This window comes from Physeter macrocephalus, chromosome 8 (genome assembly GCF_002837175.3).
Source record: "Physeter macrocephalus isolate SW-GA chromosome 8, ASM283717v5, whole genome shotgun sequence".
Lineage (NCBI taxonomy): Eukaryota > Metazoa > Chordata > Mammalia > Artiodactyla > Physeteridae > Physeter > Physeter macrocephalus.
Window position 1 is genome coordinate 27,595,762 of NC_041221.1, and position 24,946 is coordinate 27,620,707.

The following is a 24,946-nucleotide window of genomic DNA, read 5'->3' on the forward strand; positions in this document are numbered from 1 at the left end:
TGTTCTTTGCACAGTTAGACCTGATCTTTGTATATTTTATATTTGTTTCCATAACTCAGCATTTTCAACTGTTTCTTACACCTTGTTACAACTTCTACCAAGTTTCTTTCACCTTTTGATAGTATGTAAAGTTCTACACTGACTACAGCATTGTTAAACAGGTTAATATTTTACTATGATTGTTATTGTTTTTGGTATTACTCTAGTTACAGAATTTCCTCAGTTGTGTGTGTCTATCTCAACCTCTTTTTTCTCATAAGCCCTATTATATGTGCAACTTTGCAAAACCGGCTTTTCAGGAACATGTTTATTGCATTACAGCAGAAATGCCTATAGTTACTTTTCAACTGACTGCTAACTTAACTCTTCTTGGGCCATATGTGTTTTTTTTAGATACGCGCTTTTGGATTTACTTGATAGATAATCATATCATCTCCAAATAATTAAAATGTGTCTCCTCATTTCTAATGTTTACACCTCTTGGTAGTTAACTTTTTCTATTGGTTTACATTATAATTTCAGAGTTATATCTTCATGAGAAAAAAAAAATTTCAACTGAGATAGAGAGAAAAGTGGTATTATTTGAAAGAATAGAGCATTACCAACAGCATTCTAAATGGTCTGATTATTTTAAGTAAATTTCACCAACCCGAACCAAGCCAAGCACTAGCTTTACTCTAGCTCCCCACGTGCAGCTAAAGATGCCCCTTGAAACCTCAGGATTAACGAGTGTTGACACTTCACACCCGCTAAAATGCAGAAAGCTAAGCCTGCCCCCGCTTGTCCCAACTACACCTGATGCCCTGGCACGGGCTGAGATGTTGACGTGCACACCCAGAATGCATTGCAACAGCATCTAGACATATTCACAAATGTATGATGGTTTGGAGACAGAATTACAGAGTATCAAAGATCCCTGAATATGGGTAAAATTCCAGAATCCTGAGCTCTTTCAACACAAGAGTTTATAATATTAAGAACGTACCTGGGACTTCCCTGGTGGCGCAGTGGTTAAGAATCCACCTGCCAATGCAGGAGACATGGGTTCGAGCCCTGGTCTGGTAAGATCCGACGTGCCACGGAGCAACTAGGCTCTTGTGCCGCAACTACTGAGCCTGAGCTCTAGAGCCCACGAGCCACAACTACTGAAGCCTGCAAGCCACAACTACTGAGCCTGGGTGCCACAACTACTGAGCCTGTGCTCTAGAGCCCGCAAGCCGCAAGTACTGAGCCTGTGTGCCACAGCTACTGAAGCCCACAAGCCTAGAGCCCATGCTCCGCAACAAGAGAAGCCACGGCAATGAGAAGCCCGCGCACCGCAACGAAGAGTAGCCCTCGCTCGCCACAACTAGAGAGAAAGCCCGTGCACAGCAACAAAGACCCAATGCAGCCTGAATAAATAAATAAATAAGTAGATAGATAGATTTATTTTTTTTAAAAAAAGAAGAACATACCCTAACTAAATAAGTTTTAGACTCTCATTTATTTTATCTGAGTCAATCTTTATTAAACTGGAACTTTTGAAAGCAGAGGTAACCTAAAGCCTAAAGGAAAAATTACTTGAACTACATATGTAGGGCTGATCTACTTAAGTTATTTTAATTGCCATGGTTATTTTGATTGTTTGGTCCAGCTCATCTTTTCAAGCCAGGCAGTGTTATAAGTTGATGGCCAAACTATGGTTGTGCTGAATGTAGGTCAGGTTTATATTCTTTTTTTTTTTTTTTGTGGTATGCGGGCCTCTCTCTGCTGCGGCCTCTCCCGTTGCGGAGCACATTCTAAAATTTTATAGTTACATATTTTGCCCTTAAGTCTATGATCCATTTTGAGGTCATTTTTATATAAGATGTAAAGTTTAAATTGTGGTTCTTTTTTTTTTTTTTTTTTTTGTGGTATGCGGGCCTCCCTCTGCTGTGGCCTCTCCCGTTGCGGAGCACAGGCTCCGGACGCGCAGGCTCAGCGGCCATGGTTCACGGGCCCAGCCGCTCCGCGGCATGCGGGATCCTCCCAGACCGGGGCGCGAACCCGGTTCCCCTGCATCGGCAGGCGGACGCGCAACCACTGCGCCACCAGGGAAGCCCCAGGTTTATATTCTGATCCAACCAGTTATTGTAAGAGGAAAGGGGCTGGGGTCAGAGGATTTTCTGTGGTTGAGGAAGGGTCAGTCACAGAAAATTCAGAAGGGTCTATGGCTCTGGAGAGCCACGTCTAGCACTATGACCAAGTGTGCATATAGTCTTCCAGAAACAATCTGGCCACCCTATCAATCTGGATAAAGTCCTTCATGTTATTCTAAGTGCCAACCCTTTCTATTATCTTAAGGAAGACTGTACCAAGATCTGTACATTTCCTTGACATAATATAAAGGCAAATGCAACAACAATGACACAGACATAAGTACCTTGTTGCCTGCAGTACATTAATTTCAACTACTCTGTCTTACCCTTAGATTTTCATAATAGTGGCTGCTTATATTGAAAGAAAGTAATGGACTTTATTATTGATCTATTTTATTGTATTTTCCATGATTACTGAGACATTTGAAAGCATACTTGAATGTTTATTATCATCATAGAATACTCTACTTACCTTTATCGTTTAGTACAGAGCTTGACAAACTAAGCACTAGACAAATATTTGTTAAATTGAATTATGTGAACACAGTCCCTAGGGCAAAATTAAATACAAGACCTTCAAGATATTAAGAAAGGAAAATTGAAAATGCATAAATGCAAAAGCTTCCAGTTCCCTCAGGAATACATTAAAATTAAACTTAATATTTCCTCACATGGTTACAGCAAAGGCAGCTTTTCAAAACACTTTCAAACAAGTGAAACTCATTCTAACAAAAGTGAGTAATAGAAAAGATATATTTACTGAGTGACAACTGTTCCCTCAACAATGAGAAACATTTTTAAAGAGTCAGCAGGTCTTAGTGCCAATGTGAATATTTTCTTTTAAGTAGAAATTGACACCAGGATTTTGAGTCTTTTTAACCACAAAGACAGATTTGCCTGAACAGAAAAGGGAAAGTTGAGAGAAGAGCAGTTTGGAAGAAAAAATTAACCTGAATTTACATCCATGTCCAGTACAAGTATGTGCTGAAAATATTTTCGAAATTCTCAGTATTATCTTATTTCCATGATATACATACATGTATATACAATATACATAAATTTTCATCTATTTTATAAGATTTGCCCAACTACACAAACACAAAAAACTGAGTGTAAATCTTATTCTATTTCAAATGATTCAAGTCAGTTCCATCATCACTGACTCTTTGAAGGTGAACTGCAGCACCAGTCTGACTTGGGGTTTGAGACATCCTGAATTTTTTAACAGACTTATCTGTACTACATAAATACATAAAAAGTTTAAAGGCATTAAACAGAAGAAAATATAAAACACAGGAATAATAATTGTCTTTCACCTTGCAATCTAGAATGAAAAATCTTGAGTTAAACAAACATTTGCTGAGCACGTACGAGATGCCATAAGCTGCTCACTGAAGGCACAGTAGGTGAGACCCAGGCTACATGAAGGACAAGCTTAAATGTTCAACTTCAATCTTGTTGTAAAGCAAAAGACCCTGGCTGCGGATCCTCTTGGCATACCTTTTTGGTGGAGTTGATGATTGTGCTAAGCACAGAGACTAATTTTAGAATCTCTTTGTTGTCAGAAACATTCTTATAATAGTTCCTGTTTTGCACAGGAATGGGTAAGTTCACAGATGCTATCTCAAAGGTATCTAAAAGCAAAAAAAAAAGAGAGAGAGAGAGAGAGAAACATTTATATCAACAGTATATAGAACATGCTTTAAAAACGTGAGTGAATCTCTGTAATGGAAAAGTAAGGAACTCTGAAAAAATCTTCCTTATAAAAGCAATTGAAAACACTGGGCAAATTTGTCGATAATAATTTTTTCAGGACTCTGGACATTAACCAAAGCTTGCAACAATTCGAGGAATTGTTTATTCGAGAAATATTTTGAAATCTGGGTAACAACAGTGAGTTTTGTCATGTGTTCATTGGTTCTACCTACATTGCCCCTTGCTGGCTATGCGGCAGCCTCGAGAAACAGGAGCTTTGCCATGACCGTGGCTGTGAAAACCACAGCCAGCAGCAGGTCGCATTCACCAGAGGGACCAGCCTGGGCTTAAGGCTCCTCAAGAAGCCCCATAGAATTGTCCCTACTTGACTTGTCTGGAAGCTCCCTGGGCAAACCCCATTCAAAGAGGTTATCTTTATTTGACCTGACTCAGAACCCGCTGACTGAGAAAATCCCTATCCCCAAGGCGTTTGTCAAAAAACAATCAGAACAAAACAGAAGCAGACTCATAGATACAGAGAACAAACTAGTCCTTGCCAGAAGGGAGGGGAAAGGAGGATGGGCAAAATCAATAAAGGGGATTAAGAAGTCCAGTTATAAAATAAATAAGTCACAGGATGTAGTATACAATACAGGGAATATAGTCAATAATACGGTAATAACTTGTATGGTGATAGACGGTAACTAGATTCATAGTGGTGATCATTTCATAATGTCTAAAAATACCAAGTCACTATGTTGAAGTACATAAGTCACTCACTTATAAAGTAAGTCAACTATACTTCAATTAAAAAAAGAAATCAGTGACATTTAACTTCACAGCTGCCTGAGGCAATGATATCTGTTGGAGCAATGGAAAGCGTGGCCAAAAAAGTTAAAGATCTGGGGAATGAGACGTCCACAGAAGGCCTTATAGGGCCCTGACATATTCCTGGGGTTCTAGAAGGTCATGCGTATGTACAGAGCTGTGCACATGCCCAGGAAAGACCTAAAAATGTCTCAATCTTTCATGCTGGCTCATGAATTGAGGTCTTGCACAAATAGTAAATAAAGGCTAGAGCAGTGTTGAAAACTTTCTGAGCTTCCAGGGTGCTGCAGTGCACACACAAACTCCCTAGGCAAAGGACGGAAGCCTTACTGGTTCAAAGCATTAAAGGAAATCTCTGTGCAATCATAGTTAACTGCTAAACTAACCAAGCACAGACTATAGTGCTGCAGTCCACAGGGAAGACAAGTTTTACAGAATTGGTCCAGGAAAGTCAATATAAAATGGTAATAACAACAACAACAACAGGCCCTGGGAGAAAGAATCAGATTTGCCACATTATACTCTTTAATCAATTAAAACTTTTATCAAGTTTTAAACAAAAATTAAAATTGTGAGACATGCAAAGATACAGGAAAGCCATGTCCACCCACAGGAACAAAAACAGCCCACAGAAATGTACATGAGAAAGCCCACTATTGGAATTACTAGACAAAAAGAAATTTTCATTGACGTACAGTTGACTGACAAGATTCTGTTAGATTCGGGTGTACAACATAGTGACTCAAATTTTTTATAGATTGTACTCCATTTAAAGTTATTATAAAATACTGGCTATACTCCCTGTGCTGTGTATTTCCTTGTAGCTTATTTATTTACTTATTTTATACATAATAGTTTGTATCTCTTAATCCCATACCCCTATCTTTTCCCTTGCCCCCTTCCCTCTCCCCACTGGTAACCTCAAGTTTGTTCTCTATATCTGTACATCTGTTTCTGTTTTGCTATATTCTTTCCTCTGTTTTATCTTTTAGATTCCACATATAAGTGATAACATAGAGCATTTGTCTTTCTCTGTCTGACTTAATTCACTAACATAATACCCTCCAGGTCCATCCATCTTGTTGCAAATGGCAAAATTTCATTCTTTTTTATGGCTGAGTAATAGCCCATTGTATATATGTATCACAGCTTCTTAATCCAATTGTCTGTTGATGGGCACTTCGATTGCTTCCTAGCTATTGTAAATCATGCTGCTATAAACACTGGGGTGTGTATATTTTTCGAATTACTGTTTTCATTTTTCCAGATATATACTCAGGAGTGGAAATGCTGAATCATATGGTAGTTCTATTTTTAGTCTTTTTGAGGAACCTCCATCCTGTTCTCCACAGTGACTGTATCAATTTACATTCCCACCAACAGTGCAAGTGGGTTCCCTTTTCTCCACATCTGTGACAACATTTGTTATTTATGTTCTTTTTAGTGATGGTCATTTTGACGGGTGTGAGGTGATATCTCATTGTGGTTTTAATTTGCATTTCTCCGATGAGTAGCGATGTTGAGCATCTTTTCATGTGCCTGCTGGCCATCTGTATGTCTTCTTTGGGAAAATGTCTATTCAGGTCTTCTGTCCATTTTTCAAACAGGTTGTTTGTTTTTTGATATTGAGTTGTATGAGCTGTTTATATAGTTTTGATATTAACCCCTTATTGGTCATATCATTTGCAAATACTTCCTCCCATTCAGTAGATTATCTTTTCACTTTGTTGATGGTTTGCTTTGCTGTACAAAAGCTTTGTCACACCATGTACAAAAATAAACTCAAAATGGATTAAAGACCTACAAGTAAGACTGGAAACCATAAAACTAGAAGAAAACATAAGCAGAACACTCTAACATAAATCATAGCAATATTTTTTTATTTGTCTCCTAATGCAAAGGCAACAAAAGCAAAAATAAACAAATGGGATCTAGTTAAACTTACAGAAAAATTTAAAATCGGCTATTACAATATGTTCAAGGAAATACAGAAAACCCTATCTGAAGAATTAAAGTACGAGAAGTATGTCTCAAAAAATAGAGAATATCAATAATGATATAGAAATGTAGAAGAGAATCAAATACAAATTCTAAAGTTGAAAAAACAATAAATGAAATGCATATTCACTTGCAAGGCTCAACAGATTTTAGCTTGTAGAAGAAAGAATCAGTGACCTTGAAGTTAAGTTTCTTAAAATAGCAAGCTAGGTTACTGATTTGAGATATTTCTTCTTTTTTAGTATCAGTGTTTAAGACTATAAATTTCCCTCTAAGCACTGTTTTAACTGCATTTCATAAGTTTTGGCATTTTGTGTTTTCCTTTGCATTTATCCTAAAACTATTTCCTAATTCCCTTTGTGATTTCTTCTTTGACTCATTGGTTATTTAGGAGTGTATTGTTTAATTTTCATGTATTAGTCAATTTTCCAAATCTCCTATCACTGATTTTTAATTTCATTTCACTGTGGTTGGAGGAGATACTTTGTATTATTTCAGTTTTTTTAAATTTCATTTCAATAGTCTCCAGATTGACTTACAGATTCAGCACATCCCAAAAATCACAAATCTTTTTTGTAGAAATTAACAAGCTGATGATTTCAAAATTCATACAGAAATAAAAGAGATCCAGAATATTCAAAAACAATCTTGAAAAAGAAGAAAAATGTTGGAAGACTCACACTCCTGACTTCAAAACTTACTTCAGAGCTACAGTAATCAAGACAGTGGGGTTCTGGAATAAGGATAGACATAAGATCAATGGAATAAAATCCAGAGTGCAGAAATAAATGCTTACATTTTCACTTGTGGTTAACTGATTTTCAACAAGGGTCTCCAGAAAATTCAATTGGGAAAAAATAGTCTTTGCAACAAATGGTGCTAGGACAACTGAATACCCACAGTCAAAAGAATGAATTTGGACCCCCACTTCACTCAAAATGCACCATAGACCTAAATATAAGAGCTAAAAATATAAAATGTTTAAAGAAAACATAGGAGTAAACCTTCATGACCTTAAGTTAAACAACAGTTTCTTAAATACACAATCAAAAGCACCAAAAGAAAAAGTAGCTAAACTGGACTGAATCAAAATTAAAACTTTTATACTTCAAAAGATACCATTAAGAAAGTGAAAAAACAACCCACCCACAGAATGTAAGAAAATATTTCAAATTACAAATCTGGTAAGGGATTTGTATTCAGAATACATAAACAACTCAACAAAAGACAAAGAGTCCAATTTTTAAAAACATGGGCAAAAAATAGACATTTCTCCAAACAAGATATATAAACGGAAAAAAAAAAAAAAGCCACACATAGAGACATGAAAAGATGTTCAATATCATTGGTCTTTATGGAAATGCAAATCAAAACTGCAAGGAGATAACCACTTCACACCCACTAGAATGGCTATAATCAAAAGGCAGACAACAACAACTGTTGGTGAGGATACAAGGAAAAAAAAAAAAAAGAGAGAGACCTTCACACATGGCTGGTAGGAAGGTAAAATGGTCTAATTGCTTTGGAAAACAGTTTAGCATTTCTTCAAAATGTTAAGCATTAGTTGCCATATGATTCAGGGCATGACTATCATACCCAAGAGAAACAAAAATATATGTCCATGCAAAAACTTTGCACAAATGTTCATAGCATTATCTATTCTTAACAGTCCAAAAGTGGAAACAACCCAAATGTTCATCAACTGATGAATGGATAAAATGTAGTATATCCATACAATGGACTATTATTCAGCAATAAAAAGAAATGATACATAAAAAGAAATGATATATGCTACAACATAGTTAGAACTTGAAAGTCAGTTACAAAAGACCACATGTAGCATGATTCCATTTATATGAAATGTTCAGAATAGGCAAATCCATAAAAACAGAAAGTAGATTAATGGTTGCCAGGGGCTGGGGGAAGGGAATGAGAAATGACTGCTAATAGGTACAGGGTTTCTTTTGGAGGTGATGAAAATGTTCTAAAATTAGATAGTGGTGATGGTTGTACAACTCTGAATATACTAAAAACCACTGAATTGTACACTTTAAAAGGGTGAATTTTATGTTATGTAAATTATATCTCAAAGCTGTTATTTTTAAAAGGTGCAGCTTATTTCTTTTTTTAACTCTTATCATGACAAAAATATATGTATATTTTTCATTAAACATTTTTCCTCTCAATTTAAGATACAATTCATGATTGAACATATTTCGAGTTTAGAAAATTCTGAATTTTAAGCTATTCTAGGAAGTTAAGCAATGTTTCCAAATAATATCAAAATTGAAATTAACACACTAATATAGATTTTTAGCTTAAATAAATAATATTGTAAGTTGTGGATAAAGTTGGTTTGAGCTGTCTTTAGCCTCCTCAGTAACAGACTATTTTAAAGAGGAACTTGTTTTAGTTTCTTCCTTGTGGTTAGTTCTCAGGGGATATGAGCACTAATTGAAAATTACACACGCCCTTCTGTTTGCAGGGTTGCTTTAAAAGCAGTTTGTAGGACTAAACTACATTTATCATATATCATTAGCAACTTGGATGTCATATGCTACCTAATATTACAGAATATAAATGAAAACCATGAGATCTACAGCAAAAATCACAGCATGTTAGCAAAACAGGACATATAATGGCTCAAAATACAAAATAGCTCATAAACGTCAGGAAATGTTCATTGTGATGATGACAAGTTTCTCTTTAAACTGTGAAACTAAAATCCTACTCGTCCCCTAGTATGGGAAACTATCTTTTAGCTCAATATATTTTGATTTAGAATGACTAGTTAGAAAGAACTAAAAGAACATTTACCCTGAGGTTCGTTTTCTCCCATTTCAACATCAGCATCACTGTCTTCGTTACTCTTCAAAGCAGCCATTTTTCTTTCGTGCATCTTTTTCTACAGTGGAAAAGGACATATTTCAGTCATATGTCCTTGAAACATAATAAACCATGCCACCAATCATATGATTCATTTCAATCATATGAAATGATTCCCTCATCCCACACCCACCTTGGACAATAGCTCACTGCTCCACTGTCTAACCCCCTTGGTGACAGTGACGATGCACTCCACGGCTTTGTTCAGCGTCTGCTGTATGTCTTCTAGGGCTGGGGCCATGGTGATGTTGGGAATGGCCAGAGTGATGCTTGCCCGGAAAATGGGCATACCGGTCTGCTTCATTTTAGAGGTACTGTTACTGTCTGAGTTAACACAAAACAGGGAGGATTTAATCTTTTTAATTTAAAATTTATTAATTTAGTTAATACATTTTTAATTTATTTCCTTTTTAACCAGAAAAACTAAAGCACCTAGAACAATACATAATAGGTATATCATTGGACAATACTGTATGTATCTGTTGAATGAATGAATGAATGAATAAAAACGAATGGAGGATCTAGTTTTGCTCAATGTAACAGAGCGGTTCGGTGGAACACAAGCCATTTCCTGCCGATTACAATCTATGGGTACACTCTCCATAAAGGAAACCCACTGCACGGAGTCAGACTTAATTATATAAACTCTTGCCTAAAATATTGAAGATGATACTGTCCAAATAACAGGATTCAACAAACTAAATGTAGAATAAGTAAGCAAGGAATGAAGAACAAGAGTAACTATCGGAACAAGCCAAAGTCAGAATAAATAGCCAGCTTGGAATTTCAAATAAAACATATGTCTTTCCTACCACCGTGAGTATATCCACACTGGGCACGGTTCAAGAGTGGAGAAGAAATAAAGTGTAATTTACCATTTATACTATACCCAAGGGGCTTTTAAAGTCGGTATAGGTATAGGTGTCTAAATATGGATATGTGTGTGCGTGTTAACTCTATATATACAGTTGGAAATACCTGTAACATATAAAGTTGGGGAAGACGTGACAATATTCAGCATATCAACAGTTGATAAGTTCTAATATTATCCCCATGTCAAAGAAAAGAACTATCCTCCATTCTGAAGTAAAATAAAACATAATAAGCCATGCCACCAATCAAAAAATTATTTTAATGTTTCCACTTTTATTCATCCACTTTTAATTAAATATTAGAGGTGCTTTCCCTTAAATGCCAATATGCCAAATAAATTAAAAGATTTTGTTATCCTATTATTTTTTCAATTTTAATTAATTACTGTTACTTTATTTTTTATATTTTTTTAATTTAAAATTTAATTTCAGAATGTCTCTAAATTTGACGGATTCTTGTGGCCCCTCTGGGAAACGCAACACCTATTTCTGAATGGTGCCGAGGAGAGATGGTTGTACTGAGAATGAAGAAATCAGTTGGAAAGTACTAAATTGACACGAAAATAGTAAAAACAATTTCTGCTTTGGAGATCATGGCATTAATAAGATCTTTCTCTCTTTATGAGACTGGCTAATAATCTAATAATTTAACAATGAAATTATCTTTCTGGATATCTTCTTTTTAAAGTATGTATTTTTTTCTTTCACTAATTAAAATAATTCATTTCACACGTTTTCACCTTATTACAAAAAGATTAAATGGGATGCTGATTATTATGTTATTAACAAGAGCTAAGCGACGTTAAGCAAATTACTTAACCTCCCTGGACTCAGTCTTAAATGAGAGGAATGATAGTGTCTACTTCATAGAATTGTTGGGATAATCCAAGTTCATAATATTTAAACTTACAAGGAGGCACTCAAGAAATGGTGGGCGTTTTTTATTATTTAAATTTAACAGGAACACACACACACAACCAGCAACCAGGCTTGGCCAGCCAGGAGGCAAATGGTGTGGGATCATTACCCCGGAAGCTGGTCCTGTGGGAGGAATGAATGCGCTTGCGAATGGCCTCTAGCGTGTTTCTTGTAACTTTCAGCAGAGCACCCAGGTTCTGGTGACTGAAGTGAGAGAGCAACTCGCGGGCTCCTTCCTGTAACATCTCAGTCTCTTTCTTCTTTCTCGCGACTGTCGTCAAAGGCAGGGGGCCCGCCCCAGCATTAAGAGAAGACGTCAAGGTGTCGGAATGTCCGTCTTCTCTTTTCGCTGTTACACAAATGAGAGAAATTGAAAGAGATGGGGACGGGGAGAGAGAGAAAGGGAGAGACAGACAGAAAACCATCTACTACAGTTAAAGAGAAGAAAATTAAGATAAATTACATGCAAGATGAATAACACTCAAAGGTCACACTTCTTACGAAATGAGGCCATCAAAGGATAGGGAGAGGAAATAGGGGCACCAGGCAGTCTGAGGAGGGCTCTCCTCCTCGATGTGTGGAAACAGAAGAGGCAGGAGCTGTGGCCACAAAAGAAAGACAGGGCCTGGGCGCCTGGGTGCCGCTTCTCTCTTCCACCAATAACCATAAACCCTTGGGGAACAGCGACCCTCCTCAGCCTCTCAGGGTCCTCATCTGTCCTGCAAACCCTTTGCTCTGGTGTAGATGTACCTCAGTGGGGATTCCAATCCATAATCCATCCGACTCTACTGATAGTGAAAAAACACACATTTAGACCTAAATGCAAAGAGAGCTAACAAGGGCCAATGCAAAGTACATGCTTGTAGAGCTGAACAAAAAGTAATGGGAATGAATGACATGGCATCATTAAAATGTGCTCTGAATCATAATTTCAGATTTATAAATGTCCTTATAAAATTGGGAGGGTCTTTTTAGAGTGTGAAATTCGTTGCCATGTAGAAAATTAAATTTTACTTTTCAGTAATGTCCTAGAAAAACGAGACCCTTCCATTACCCCCTCTTACCCGAAATTTCATTTTTTGAATCAGTACTATTCATATTGGATACTTTTTCTCTGTCTTCCTTAGATGAAACTTCCACATCCAGCAATGTATTTATTAGCTCATTGACTGCTTCCTCCACTAATGAGCTTTTAAAGTTTAGTATCTGAGCACCATTTACACAAAGGTCCTATCAAAAAAAAAAAAAAAATTAGCACCGTGTCATTTTGTTTAACTAGCTCTTGAGGGCACATAGGTTCAGCCTCCAGATGAGATCCTGGTCCCCGACGATGCTTGGCCATGCCTCTCACACTAACCCAGGCCAGGCATCCTGTAAAGGAATGTGTTAAAGACAAGAGAACCAACTGGAGCGTAGATGGACCAAAATTACGCTTACTTCTCCAGCAATGGAGGAAATAACTCCAAAAGTCATGAACAGCCTCTCTTCCCAGGAAGTTTCCTTCATTTCACATAAATCTGCTCTAGCCAGCCTTCCTTTCTCTCTTCACCTTTGCCAACAGTCCATCATCAACCCCTAATTAATTTCAGATATTCCCCTGCCTCCAACTGGGTTACGCACTTCTCAAGAATGAGATTTAACAAACATAAACGAATATACTGGAGCACTTTAATCAAGACAGACAGATAGATAGTCAGTGATTTACCACCTGGTTGGAAAACAAGCCCATAAAGCAATAGACTGTGAGTAGGTCATAGTCTCCAGCTCCTTCCCACGTTCCACCATGATTCATCTCAAGATTCTCTCTAATGTGCTCATGGACCCTCCACTCCAAACATTAGCTTCACGGTTCATTTACCTCCTCGTTACCCATGACATTCACGTCCATTCCACTGCTGTAGGGCATATGGCATTTTGATTATCATTAAAACAGGAAGATTCTGATGTGTTCTGAAAGTATTAAACTTCTTTATGATCAAATAAAGTATAAAATAACTCCCAGCTCAGAACTTCACTTAACTACTAATCACCATCCTTAGCCTACAGACAGTTATGAAAAAGATGCAGGTCAGAGGTTGGGTAAGGAAGGAATAGAGTTAGCGCTGTCCAGCAACAAGTACAGTAACAAGTATAGACTCTGGCACCAAACTACCTGGGTTCAAATCCTTGCTCTGCGTGATTCTGGGAAATCTTGGGCCTTGATTCCCACATCTGTAAAATGCTGATTATGGTAGAACCTACCTTAGATTGTTGTGAGAATTCCAAAAGGAAATGTATGTAAAATGATAAGAACAGTGCCTGCCACAAAGTAAGTACCCAAGAAGTGCGTGTTATTATTATTGACCAGCAAATCACATACAAAAGCAGGAGGAAGTTTGTTTGCTTATCTCGTTCCATACAAAGAGTGAACTAACTCCCTGTTCTCTGAGAGATTGCTAACATTTTTTTAAAGTCTTCATCTTAAATCCTCTGACTCTACACACCCTCCCCTAAGGACATGATTTCCCCACATCGAGCATTCTTTTGCCAACAGCCTTTACTCCATCACCTGTTTCCACAGCCCTACCCAGGAGAAGCCCAACCCAAATGAACCAGGGCATCTACCCTCTCCACTTGCACACAGAGGTCATGGCAAGGCAGGTGTTGGTCCTGGAAATTCATGGTCCCCAAACTCAGGCAGGCCCCTAATGCTACCCAAGGACCATTCTACATGACTCCAGTCATGTTTCTCTACCAGGCCCCAGAACTGCTGTGTCCTCAAATTCTTGCATCCTCAAATCTTTACACCATCCTCCCTCATCGTCCTCAGATAATAACCTTGATTTCTATAGCACAAAGCAAATGGAGGCCACAGCATGGCCCTGACCCCATGCCCTTATCCAGAAGACAACTCAGCCTCCATCATTAACCCCTTTTCCTCCTTTGTCAGTGAATACAATGTTTATTCTTCTATTTAAGAATGCATAGGGACTTCCCTGGTGGTGCAGTGGTTAAGAATCCACCTGCCAACGCAGGGGACATGGATTAAAGCCCTGGTCCGGGAAGATCCCACATGCCGCGGAGCAACTAAGCCTGTGTGACACAACTACTGAGCCTGAGCTCTAGAGCCCGCGAGCCACAACTACCAAGCCCACGCACCTAGAGCCCGTGCTCCACAAGAGAAGCTACCGTAATGAGAAGCCCACGCACTGCAAAGAAGAGTAGCTCCCACTGGCCGCAACTAAAGAAAGCCCGCACACAGCAATGAAGACCCAACGCAGCCAAAATAAATTAATTAATTTTTTTAAAAAAGAATACATAATCACACAATCTGAGTTCTAAGTCACACTCTGCTGCTTCGCCAGAGACTATGCTTACCAACCATTCCCTTTTTCCTTCTGTACTTGATTTTCCCCCTCAGCATATGAACATACTCAATGAACTTCAACTCAACATCTTTCTACCATAAGAAACTTCTGCCTCAGGGCCTTTTCACTTGCTGTTCCCTCTGCCTGGAATGTTTTTCCCCAAAGATATTCACATGGCTTGCTCCCTCACTTCCTATGTTCAGATGTAATCACATAAGTCATCCCTGACCATCAACATAAAATCACAACTCTCTGTCAGGTACTCCTTTCCTCCACTATCCTCTTAATTTTTCTCCATTGAACTTATCATCACCTGGCATGTTGTCTGTTTACTGGCTTTTTTTGTTTGCTTGTTTTTCTATATCTTCCACTTGAAAGTGGACATCACAATGGCAAGGATTGCATCAGTTTTGTCCACTGTTTTATTCCCAAACAGTGGTTCGCATAGGAGCTCCACAAAAATTGTTGAAGGAATAAATCAATTATAAGAAGTAAACCCATTCAAGAGAAAGCATTCTTTTATATTGGTAATCATTCACTTTGGTAATCAAAATGCAAATTAAAATTTGAGAAATAATGGATTAAAGAAAGTTAACTAGACACTCCCAGGAGCCCTTCTGAAGGTCTTTATTCTACAACGTTAATGTGAAAAGAATCTGAATGGGGAAAGGAACGTACAGTCTTTACCCCAAGAAAGTTGAACACAGACCCTGCCTTTTCCAGCTTTCCCAGCAATGGCTCCAGAACCGTGTGCCACAGAACACCAGTTTGGGAAATGCTGCTCTACAGAAATGTTTAAAGAAGAAATTCTACCCAGAAACTGTTTAAAACCATTATTTTATTAATTAACCCTAGCTTATTAGAAGCTCTTCAGCAAAACAGCTCTATTCTTCAAAAACTATAGGAAATGAGAAATGTGTTCCATGGCAATTTCCCTCCTACTGATCTGAAAAGAATTGATTTGTTCTTCATGTCTACGTGACCCCTCAGGTACATTCCTCTTCATTTTCAAATTATTGTCTGAAGGCTCCTCGTTTGAATCACATCTATCACAGACTAGCCATGCATAGAGAAAAAAAATTTAATTTACGCTCCCAAAAATGCCTTTTATAGAAAAATGAATCACAAAACAAAATTTAAATAAAAACATCAGTCTTCTAATAACCTTTGTCATTTGGAGAAACTCTTCACAGGTAAGTGGCTCCTCTCTGGGGAGTCGACAAAGAGGCGTGCTACTCATTTCTTCCAGGATGGCATCGATGCGGAACTCGATCAAGTCATTGACCCTGTCAATCAGCAACTCCAGGGCCTCTTTGGAAAAACATAAAAGTGAATAAAAGAGATTCAGCATTTTGTTTTTAAAAAAAAAAACCAACATGATTAAATTTCAGTAGCAAAATCAGGATTAAAGTTGCTCCATAGAGCTGTTTCATACTTGGTTTTCTCACACTGTTCTTTCTTTTTTTTTTTTTAATTTTACTTATTTATTTATTTTTGGCTGTGTTGGGTCTTTGTTGCTGCATGCGGGCTTTCTCTAGTTGTGGCGAGCAGGAGCTACTCTTTGTTGCGGTGCACAGGTTTCTCATTGCGGTAGCTTCTCTTGTTGTGGAGCACGGGCTCTAGGCGCGCGAGCTTCAGTAGTTGCAGCACGTGGGGTCAGTAGCTGTGGCTCGCAGGCTCTAGAGCGCAGGCTCGGTAGTTGTGGCACATGGGCTTAGTTGCTCCGCAGCATGTGGGATCTTCCTGGAGCAGGGCTTGATCCCGTGGCCCCTGCATTGGCAGATGGACTCTCAACCACTGCGCCACCAGGGAAGTCCCAACACACTCTTCTTTCTTTAACCAGTTTCCCAGCTTTCTCAGCCTGCCTTACTCTGACTCAAACTTGAAGATTCAACTCAAACGCATCTCCCCCAGGAGGCTTTCTGTGAATCTGCCCATATTCGCATGGCCCCCTCCTCCTGTGCTGGCACTGACCCCTGAGCACCCCTCCATCTGAGAGGATCTTCTCCATTCTTATAATGCTATGGTTCATGCATTTTATATTATTCAACCTTCAAATTGTAATGAGCCTAAAACACATCTCATTCATATCCAAAGACTCCTTCACAATTTATCTTTGAATCTAGTCCCCAAATCTACAAAGCAAAACAAAGAGGGTAAGAGGGTTCAACCATAAATTCCTTACTCCTCCACCCCACCCAACCCAGTACCTATTAATATTCTTGAGTGTAGTGCACCTGGTAAAGTAAATAGGTGGACCATTCTGAGCTCTAAGTTTCTTGCAAGGTACAGTGAAAACATACTAATAAGACAACCTCTTTAAAAATTAGGCTATAAATAGACTAGGTACTATTTCAGCAGCCACAAATATGAGAGAAAGAGAGAGAGAATAAAAGGAGTTATCACGAGGGGTATGTAGAAGGGAAGCTCAGGGAGGAGTGACCCAGAAATGAGGTGATGGGATAAAAGGGTAGGAAAGGGGTTACGGAGAAAAAAGAAATGTTAAGAGATTAACTGTATAAAACTATTGCAATTATGAATCCACGTGTCTGGGTGTCTAGTACAAACCCAACTCAGAGTAATACAAAGCATAAGAAAGAGCCTGATTTTCAAGCCCTTTGCAGTCAGTATGGGGAGAAAGATAGAACCATTAGAAGAAACCAAAATACAGAGTCTTTAGTCCCAATGTAAAACAGAAGTCACAGGAAAAAGTGGTCCTGTGTGGTAGAACAGTCTGAGTGGGCTTCTTGGGAGTGGGACGTACTCTGGGGTATAAAACATGGGGAGAATTAGGGCATGAAGAGCAGGTGAGGACACTGTGTAGGAGAGGAGAATGGTGATTTCTAAGTCTTCCTAGAACAATCCCTCTATCACCATGTTCCAACCTGTGTTCCACCGTCCATCACAGAGGGTCTATAAGGTGTTAATATGCTTTCCTGGTAAGCAGCCAAGGAATTCTGGGAAATGCCACCTACAGGAGCCCACTTTTGGAGACCACTAAATGTTGACATATCAAGAGCTCTGAAGAGTCCTCCAGAAGAGAAATCTGCCTGACTTTGTTTAACCTGGATTTCCCAGACTTATCTGAGCCTAGACTTCTTTGCAGCATACTTGTACACATTCTGGGAAATTGTATTTAATGGAATACACCACCTTACATATATTTTAAAGTGTATTATATCCCTCATTAGGAAAAAATGTTTGCTTAAACTTTTCCCATATATCCTGCTGTTCAGCAGTCTGCTGCGTCCAAATCACATCTTTCAAATCGGGGTCTCAAAATACACTAACCTATTAATATAAAAAGCTGAATGACTCCGAAGTTCCTTTAAAGTCTAATGCCCAACAGTAAGTATACTTTTAAAATGTAGTTAGCCTCTGGGGATAAAATTAAATAGTGAATATATATAGTTTCCAGGAAATTAATGACTTCATATACTTGGTAAAATTCCTTAGGGAACAGCTTAAGAATATCACTCCTTGTTTCATTATTTATATCACAACATCTATAAGAAATTATACAATAGACCTTAAAAACTCAGCCTTCTGGGCTTCCCTGGTGGCGCAGTGGTTGAGAATTTGCTTGCTAATGCAGGGGACACGGGTTCGAGCCCTGGTCTGGGAGGATCCCACACGCCGCAGAGCGGCTGGGCCCGTGAGCCACAACTACTGAGCCTGCGCGTCTGGAGCCTGTGCTCCGCAACGGGAGAGGCCACAGCAGTGAGAGGCCCGCGTACCGCGATGAAGAGTGGCCCCCGCTTGCCACAACTAGAGAAAGCCCTCAGACAGAAACGAAGACCCAACACAGCAAAAATAAATTAATTAATTAATAAACTCCTACCCCCAACATCTTCTTTAAAAAAAAACAAAAAAAAAACTCAGCCTTTTGAATTGAAAAATAATAACCATTTAAACAGACTTACTGATCTTTGCAAAAGCATTTTTCAAGTACATCTTAATGTTCAGTGATGTCCAGGTCAGTGCAGTCAGGCCAGGCTGGAGAGCTTCATCCACCTTTGCCAAATGAGGGACCATCAGTTGCTCTATAATGGGAGGCATTTTTGACTTCACTCTCTGATATTCAGCCAGCATCATCTGCAGGGAAATAGGGGTGAAATAATCAAATAATATCTCACTTTGAACATCTATTAATAGCTCATTTTTATCCAAAATGATTACTTTTATTTAGGGTCCAGTTGCAGGGCTCCAATAGCAGCCTGGCAAGTAAAGTAGCCAAAACATAATAAGAATAGAACAGGCAAGAAATCTCTCCATAGATACACATTCCTAATCTAATAAAATACGACTGAGGAGGAGAGAAAAAGAACTTAAGAGCAAGTTAAAGGACAAGAATGTTGTCTGCTTTGTTCAATGTGCCTGAAACAGTACCTGGCACATAGAAGATGATCAATCAGTATTTCTCTGATTAATTAACTAGCTGTTATTAGAACGAGCATTTGTGATCAGAAACTCCGTTGAAATCTACCTGCTGTATAATGTTGAATTGTGTCAGTATTTTGTTCACATGTTACCATATTTAAATAAGACTGATAGTACTTCCAGCCTACCTTTTATGGCAATGTTAATATTAATAATAATTAATTATAAGAAAGCAACTTTAATGCACTTCTTAAATACAATGGTTTTTAAGCTCATCTTTGTAATGTGCGTGTGGGTATTACTTTCTCATTAGATCACTGTTTCCCAAGGTGTTTACGCTGAAATGCAAGCCACAAGAGATTCTATAAGAAAAATGGTCCCTGGGTGGATAAGTCTGGAAAACACTGTACACAATATCTCCCTTCTTTGACAGTCACAATTAATAGTAATGATTCTGAGAAAATTGCAGGAAGGAAGTAAGAAGCCCAACAGTCTTTGTGAATTGTGTTAAACTCAACATTTCCCATTGGACTACATAATCCTTTCTTCATTAAATACTTTTCCACAATTTCTGTGATATCCTTTCAATTTCCATGAAACACCTAAAGTTGATGGCTCTATTAGCAGCTACTTACACATTTCCTGAACCGTTTATCCACTGCTTACCTTTTTTTCAATGTTCATCACTTATTCTATTTGGGAAGCAATTCTTAAATCAGCCTCCAGCCGGCCTTTTACTTCCTACCTTAATCCTTTTATCCAAGAGGTATTATGCATCCATTTTATAAATGAAAAACTCAGGCTTAGAAGGGTAAAGTAATTTGCCCAAAGATAATGCTTTGAATCCAGATTGACTTCAGAATCTGTATTCCTAACTATCAGTCTACGCTGGCTCATCTCTTTCTAGTTTGAACTGCCTTCCAAGGAAGAGATGAAGAAAACAAACTCTCAGCTACTTCAGCATATCTGTAGAAGCCTGAAAACTGTTAACTATTCAGCACAATAGCTCAGCAACGCCTGAGATAGTCCCCGAAACATGTCAATAGATCTGCTCTTACCAGGTACTTGCAGTGAGTGGGAACCTTTAACGCTTTCAACCTCAAGATACAATAAATGTCACCCAGATGATAATTCACTTGCTAGAATTGTCATTTACAACTGTGGTGGTTTTAAAACATTCTTTGACCCTCCTCCCTTAATGGGGTGGGGTCTATGTCCCCTCTCCTTGAATCTGGGTGGGCTTACGGAGCCCAACAGAAGACCACAGAAATGATGCTATGAGACATCTGAGGCTGTCCAAAAGGCCATGTGGCTTCCTCCCTGCTTACTGTAACACCCACTGTTGGAATCCTGAGTTGCATTATAAGAAATTCTACTACCCTGAGGCCTCCATCTGGAATGCTCACATAGATTCTCCAGTCCTTAGCCCCAACTGAGCGAAACTTCCAGCCGTTCCCGCCAAAGAACCAGAGAATGAGTCCTTCTTGGACCTGGCAGATCAAACACCTGCCAGCTGAACTAAGTAATCTTAGTCAATGCCACATGGAACAGAAGGCACCTAGCCAAGCCTTGCTTAAATTCTTTTTTCACAGAATCATGAGGTATAACGGAATGGTTGCTTTAAGATACTATATATTGGGATTGTTCGTTACATGCAACAGATAACTGAAACAGCAATTCTGTGGACAAAATTATCATTAGTAATTTTATATTCTGAAAAACAGTGTTTCTTAATAAAAATAACTACTTTCTTTTTCCTTTTTATTTTTTATTGAGGTATATTTAATTTACAATGTTGTATTAGTTTCAAATGTACAGCAAAGTGATTCAGTTATACACACACACATATATATATTCTTTTTCAGATTCTTTTCCATTATAGTTTATTACAAGATATTGACTATAGTTCCCTGTGTTCTGCAGTGGGTCCCTGTTGTTTACCTATTTTATATATAGTCAAACTAACTGTTTCTTTACAAATATGTAGATTGACTTAGTTATTTTTCTAACATCCAAGAAAAATCTAAAAGGGAATTCCAACATTCTGACTAGTATTTGATGAGCTTACATTTGAGGAATGTCTGTCCGTTGCCAATGTTAACTTTTTTTTTTTTGTGGTATGCGGGCCTCCCTCTGCTGCGGAGCACAGGCTCCGGACACGCAGGCTCAGCGGCCATGGCTCACGGGCCCAGCTGCTCCGCGGCATGTGGGATCCTCCCAGACCGGGGCGCGAACCCGGTTCCCCTGCATCGGCAGGCAGACGCGCAACCACTGCGCCACCAGGGAAGCCCCAATATTAACTTTTTAATATAACATGAAAGAGTGGGAAAACTAAGTAGACTACAAGTTTGGGTTCTTGTCCTACTTTTGCCACTTACTAGCTGTGAGACCTTGGCTAAGTCATTTAATTTCTCTAAGCCACGGTTTTGTCATCTCTAAAATAATATAATAGTACTCTATTCCAATTACCTAACATGGCTGTGGAAAATATCAAATGGAATAATGAATATGAAAACGGTTTGAAATGTAAAGCATTATGCAAATGCGTGGCCTTATTGGGCTTGTCCTATGATATTGGCCACTATAAAGTTGTAACATGGTCTCCATGTTGTCAGATATTGTGGCAGCACCTCTGACCTCATCTTGAGCATCCTCTGGGCAGCATTTGTCACTGGTGACCATTCCCTCCATCATGAGGTTTTTCTTACCCTTGGCTTCCCTGACACTTGGTTTCCACCTGCCTCAAAGGCCAATCCTTAATTTTACTAGCATATTTGTCCTCTTCTATCGGACCTGTTAATATTAGAACAACTCAGGGTTTAAGGTAGGCCCTCTACTCTTCTTTCTATTCTCCTCCTTGGAAATCTCATGCAGGACAATGACTTTAAATAGCAACTGTATTCTAATAACTCTCAAAAATATGCCTTCAACTCTGACTTCTCCACTCAACTCCAGACTTCATATCTATCTGCATGGATATCACCTCTACTTTGATCTCTAAAAATCATCTTATACTTAAGATGGGAGCTATGGATTCCTTTCTGCCCCCCAAAACAAGCTAGTTCCAGTCTTTGCCATCTCCACAAGTGGAACTTCCATTTGGGGCCACTGCATGTTACTGAACATGTGTGCAGAATACAACCAACATAACGATTGAATAATTCCATTTAGTTGCTCACACAAAAACAAAGGGATCATCCTTGAGTTCTCTCATAACCTGCCTGTTGACATCATTCTCTAATTCACTGATCTACTACTCTGCTGCATCCTAGGTTCAAGCTGCCATCATCTCCATCCTGAACCGGTGCAACAGCTCTCAAGCTAGCTTCACACTGACCCTTCTTTTCCCCTTAGAATCTGTTCCTCACCCAGCAGAAAGAATGATTTTTATTGTAAAAGACATCATGCCTTTTTCTCCTGCTCAGATTCCTCTAATGTCTTCCTGGGGCACTCAAACGTGTAACCTTGGTTTACAAGGTCTATGATGACCTGGCCCTCGCCAACTCTACATTCTAGCCTCAGTCACTCCACTACAGTCGTCCTGGACACTTTCTGCTTCTCAACAGTGACACACCACCAGATTTTTTTTAATGCACACTGGCGCTAGCCAAGAAGGGAAGAAAAAATAAAAGTACTATACCTTCATGTTACTGAAGTTCTTTTTGTATATGTCTCGTTTTCGGAAAAGGGCAGCTGCAAATGGTGAAACTTCCAGACCCATCTGTGACATGCACTCTGTTTCTCTAAATAAGGTTAATATCTGAGGATCAAAGTTTACAAACAATTCCCCTGTGCCGGGAGCCTTCACCAATAAAGAAGCCTCAAGTCCTACATGAATTTCTTCAGTCTGTGAGAAGAGATCAACATTATTACTATTAGAGAGTTCAATGCAGACACAGGGTATCTAGCTTGGCCATTTCTGGGAATGAAGGTCATTACGTCTTCTTCCATGGATTTGAGCTTCTCAAACTAAAGACAATGGGGTCTCTCACTCTTCTCCTAACTTCACTCTCAGGAAAGAGTCTTCAAGTTCTCGGTGGTGATGTACAGTCAATTCAACAAAATGCTTGGGTCATGAATCTCTCACATCTGATAAGTGGATACTGCAATAAAGGTGACTTCTCAAAAGCCACTTCGCTCCCTGCTACCTTCGTGCCTACTCAGTTATTTTTCCTAATAAAAGTTTCATGAAACCTACGAAGCTCAGTCTTCAGTTATCTAGAAAAGCAAAGTAAAACACTACAGAGACATCTCTGTTGTTGATTCAGACACCAAAATTTGAACTAGGAAAATGAGATACCATTTTAGAGGCCTTGTTAGGCTGAATTTTATCCTCCAAAATACTTCCTGTCAATCTACAAAGAAATACAAGTGTTGGTAGGGTATGAAATATAATTTGATTAACCTAGTATGGCCAAATAAAATTTAAAACTTTGTTTAACAGGAATATTAGTGTTCACGGACACAATGGAGAAAAAAACAGAAAGAGAAATCCTAATCAACCAGGTACAGGATCTTCTTCCTTAGGAGTTTATAAATTAAATAAAAGTGAGTTTCTGGGGCTCCCCTGGTGGCGCAGTGCTTAAGAATCCGCCTGCCAATGCAGGAGACACGGGTTCGAGCCGAGGTCTGGGAAGGTCCCACATGCCGCGGAGCAATTAAGCCCGTGTGCCACAACTACTGAGCCTGCGCTCTAGAGCCCACGAGCCACAACTGCTGAGCCCACGAGCCACAACTACTGATGCCCGCGCGCCTAGAGCCCGTGCCCCGCAACAAGAGAAGCCACCGCAATGAGAAGCCTGCGCACCAAGTCGAAGAGTAGCCCCCTGCTCACTGCAACTAGAGAAAGCCCGCGCGCAGCAACGAAGACCCAACGCAGCCAAAAAATAAATAAATAAAAAATAAATTTATTTTAAAAAAAAATAAGTTTCTGTTACCTGGCTTACGACCTTTTTTCCAAAATTAATTATTGTTTTTCTTCAGGGACATATTACACTCTTTGACTGATTACTTAGAGTCAACCAACCCTGTCTTATAAAATACCCACAAACTCAACTTTCTATGGGAATAAAACTGCCCAATGCTAGCAGTTTATAAACTCTTATGGAGACGTCTTTGAAGAGCATACATGCAGAGACTCACTTGCTGAAGCCATGCCCTGTGGTACAGAACCTCAAACTCCAGGAGGACCTTGGCCACCCTGTTGTAACCGCGAATCACAGGCTTGGCTTCTGTCGTCTGGAGCACAGACGGGTGCTGCTGGAAAAGCTGCATTGGTTGCTGAATCCGGTGGAAGAGCTGTCGGGCCCACAGAATCTTCCCAGCAATGGGAGGCTGGTCTCGAGCCAAAGGAGGATCGTCTTTCTGCTTCGTATACAGCTTCGAGATCATATCAATGTCAGCCCGATAGTTTTCAAGGATACGCCGATATTTGTCATCAATTCCAAGATTAGGTATATTCAATCTGATTTTTTTTTAAAGTGAAAGGCTTGAATTAATGGGATGATATTGAGAAATCTTATTTATTAAGACTTACTGTAAAAACATATGCTGATGGAAGAGAATGAAATATTTGTGTTAGCATATTAAACAATCAAAATGGAATCAGTCTGTCAATCATATCGCAATAGAGAGGTTATGGCTTTTGGGTTTGTTTGTTTCTTTTTCTTTTTTTTTGGCTTATGGGATCTTAGTTCCCCGACCAGGGAGTGAACCCAGGCCCTCGGCAATGAGAGTGCAAAGTCCTAACCACTGGACCACCAGGGAATTCCCTAGAGTGTTTTTTGTTTTTTGTTTTTTTTAAATAGTATCAATCCTTAAAACCTAGTCAAAACTTTTGGTAAGAGTTTCTTCAAATTACTTAAACATTAAGTGATATTATGATAGGCAGTCACAAGGTACTTCA

The 24,946-nt window shown here is 39.0% G+C and overlaps 1 protein-coding gene across 1 annotated transcript in view; it reads right to left on the minus strand.

Annotated features, from left to right (window-relative positions):
• DNAH5 (dynein axonemal heavy chain 5) overlaps positions 1-24,946 on the minus strand; it is a 258,228-nt gene that overhangs the window by 156,858 nt on the left and 76,424 nt on the right. The window contains exons 14-22 of the mRNA XM_028492810.2: positions 24,184-24,505; positions 22,682-22,888; positions 18,585-18,756; positions 15,827-15,972; positions 12,379-12,544; positions 11,424-11,663; positions 9,658-9,848; positions 9,456-9,543; positions 3,618-3,751 (exon numbers count right to left, since the gene is read on the minus strand). Of these exons, the coding sequence (XP_028348611.1) occupies positions 3,618-3,751; positions 9,456-9,543; positions 9,658-9,848; positions 11,424-11,663; positions 12,379-12,544; positions 15,827-15,972; positions 18,585-18,756; positions 22,682-22,888; positions 24,184-24,505 (1,666 nt within the window). The remainder of the gene's footprint in view (positions 1-3,617; positions 3,752-9,455; positions 9,544-9,657; positions 9,849-11,423; positions 11,664-12,378; positions 12,545-15,826; positions 15,973-18,584; positions 18,757-22,681; positions 22,889-24,183; positions 24,506-24,946) is intronic.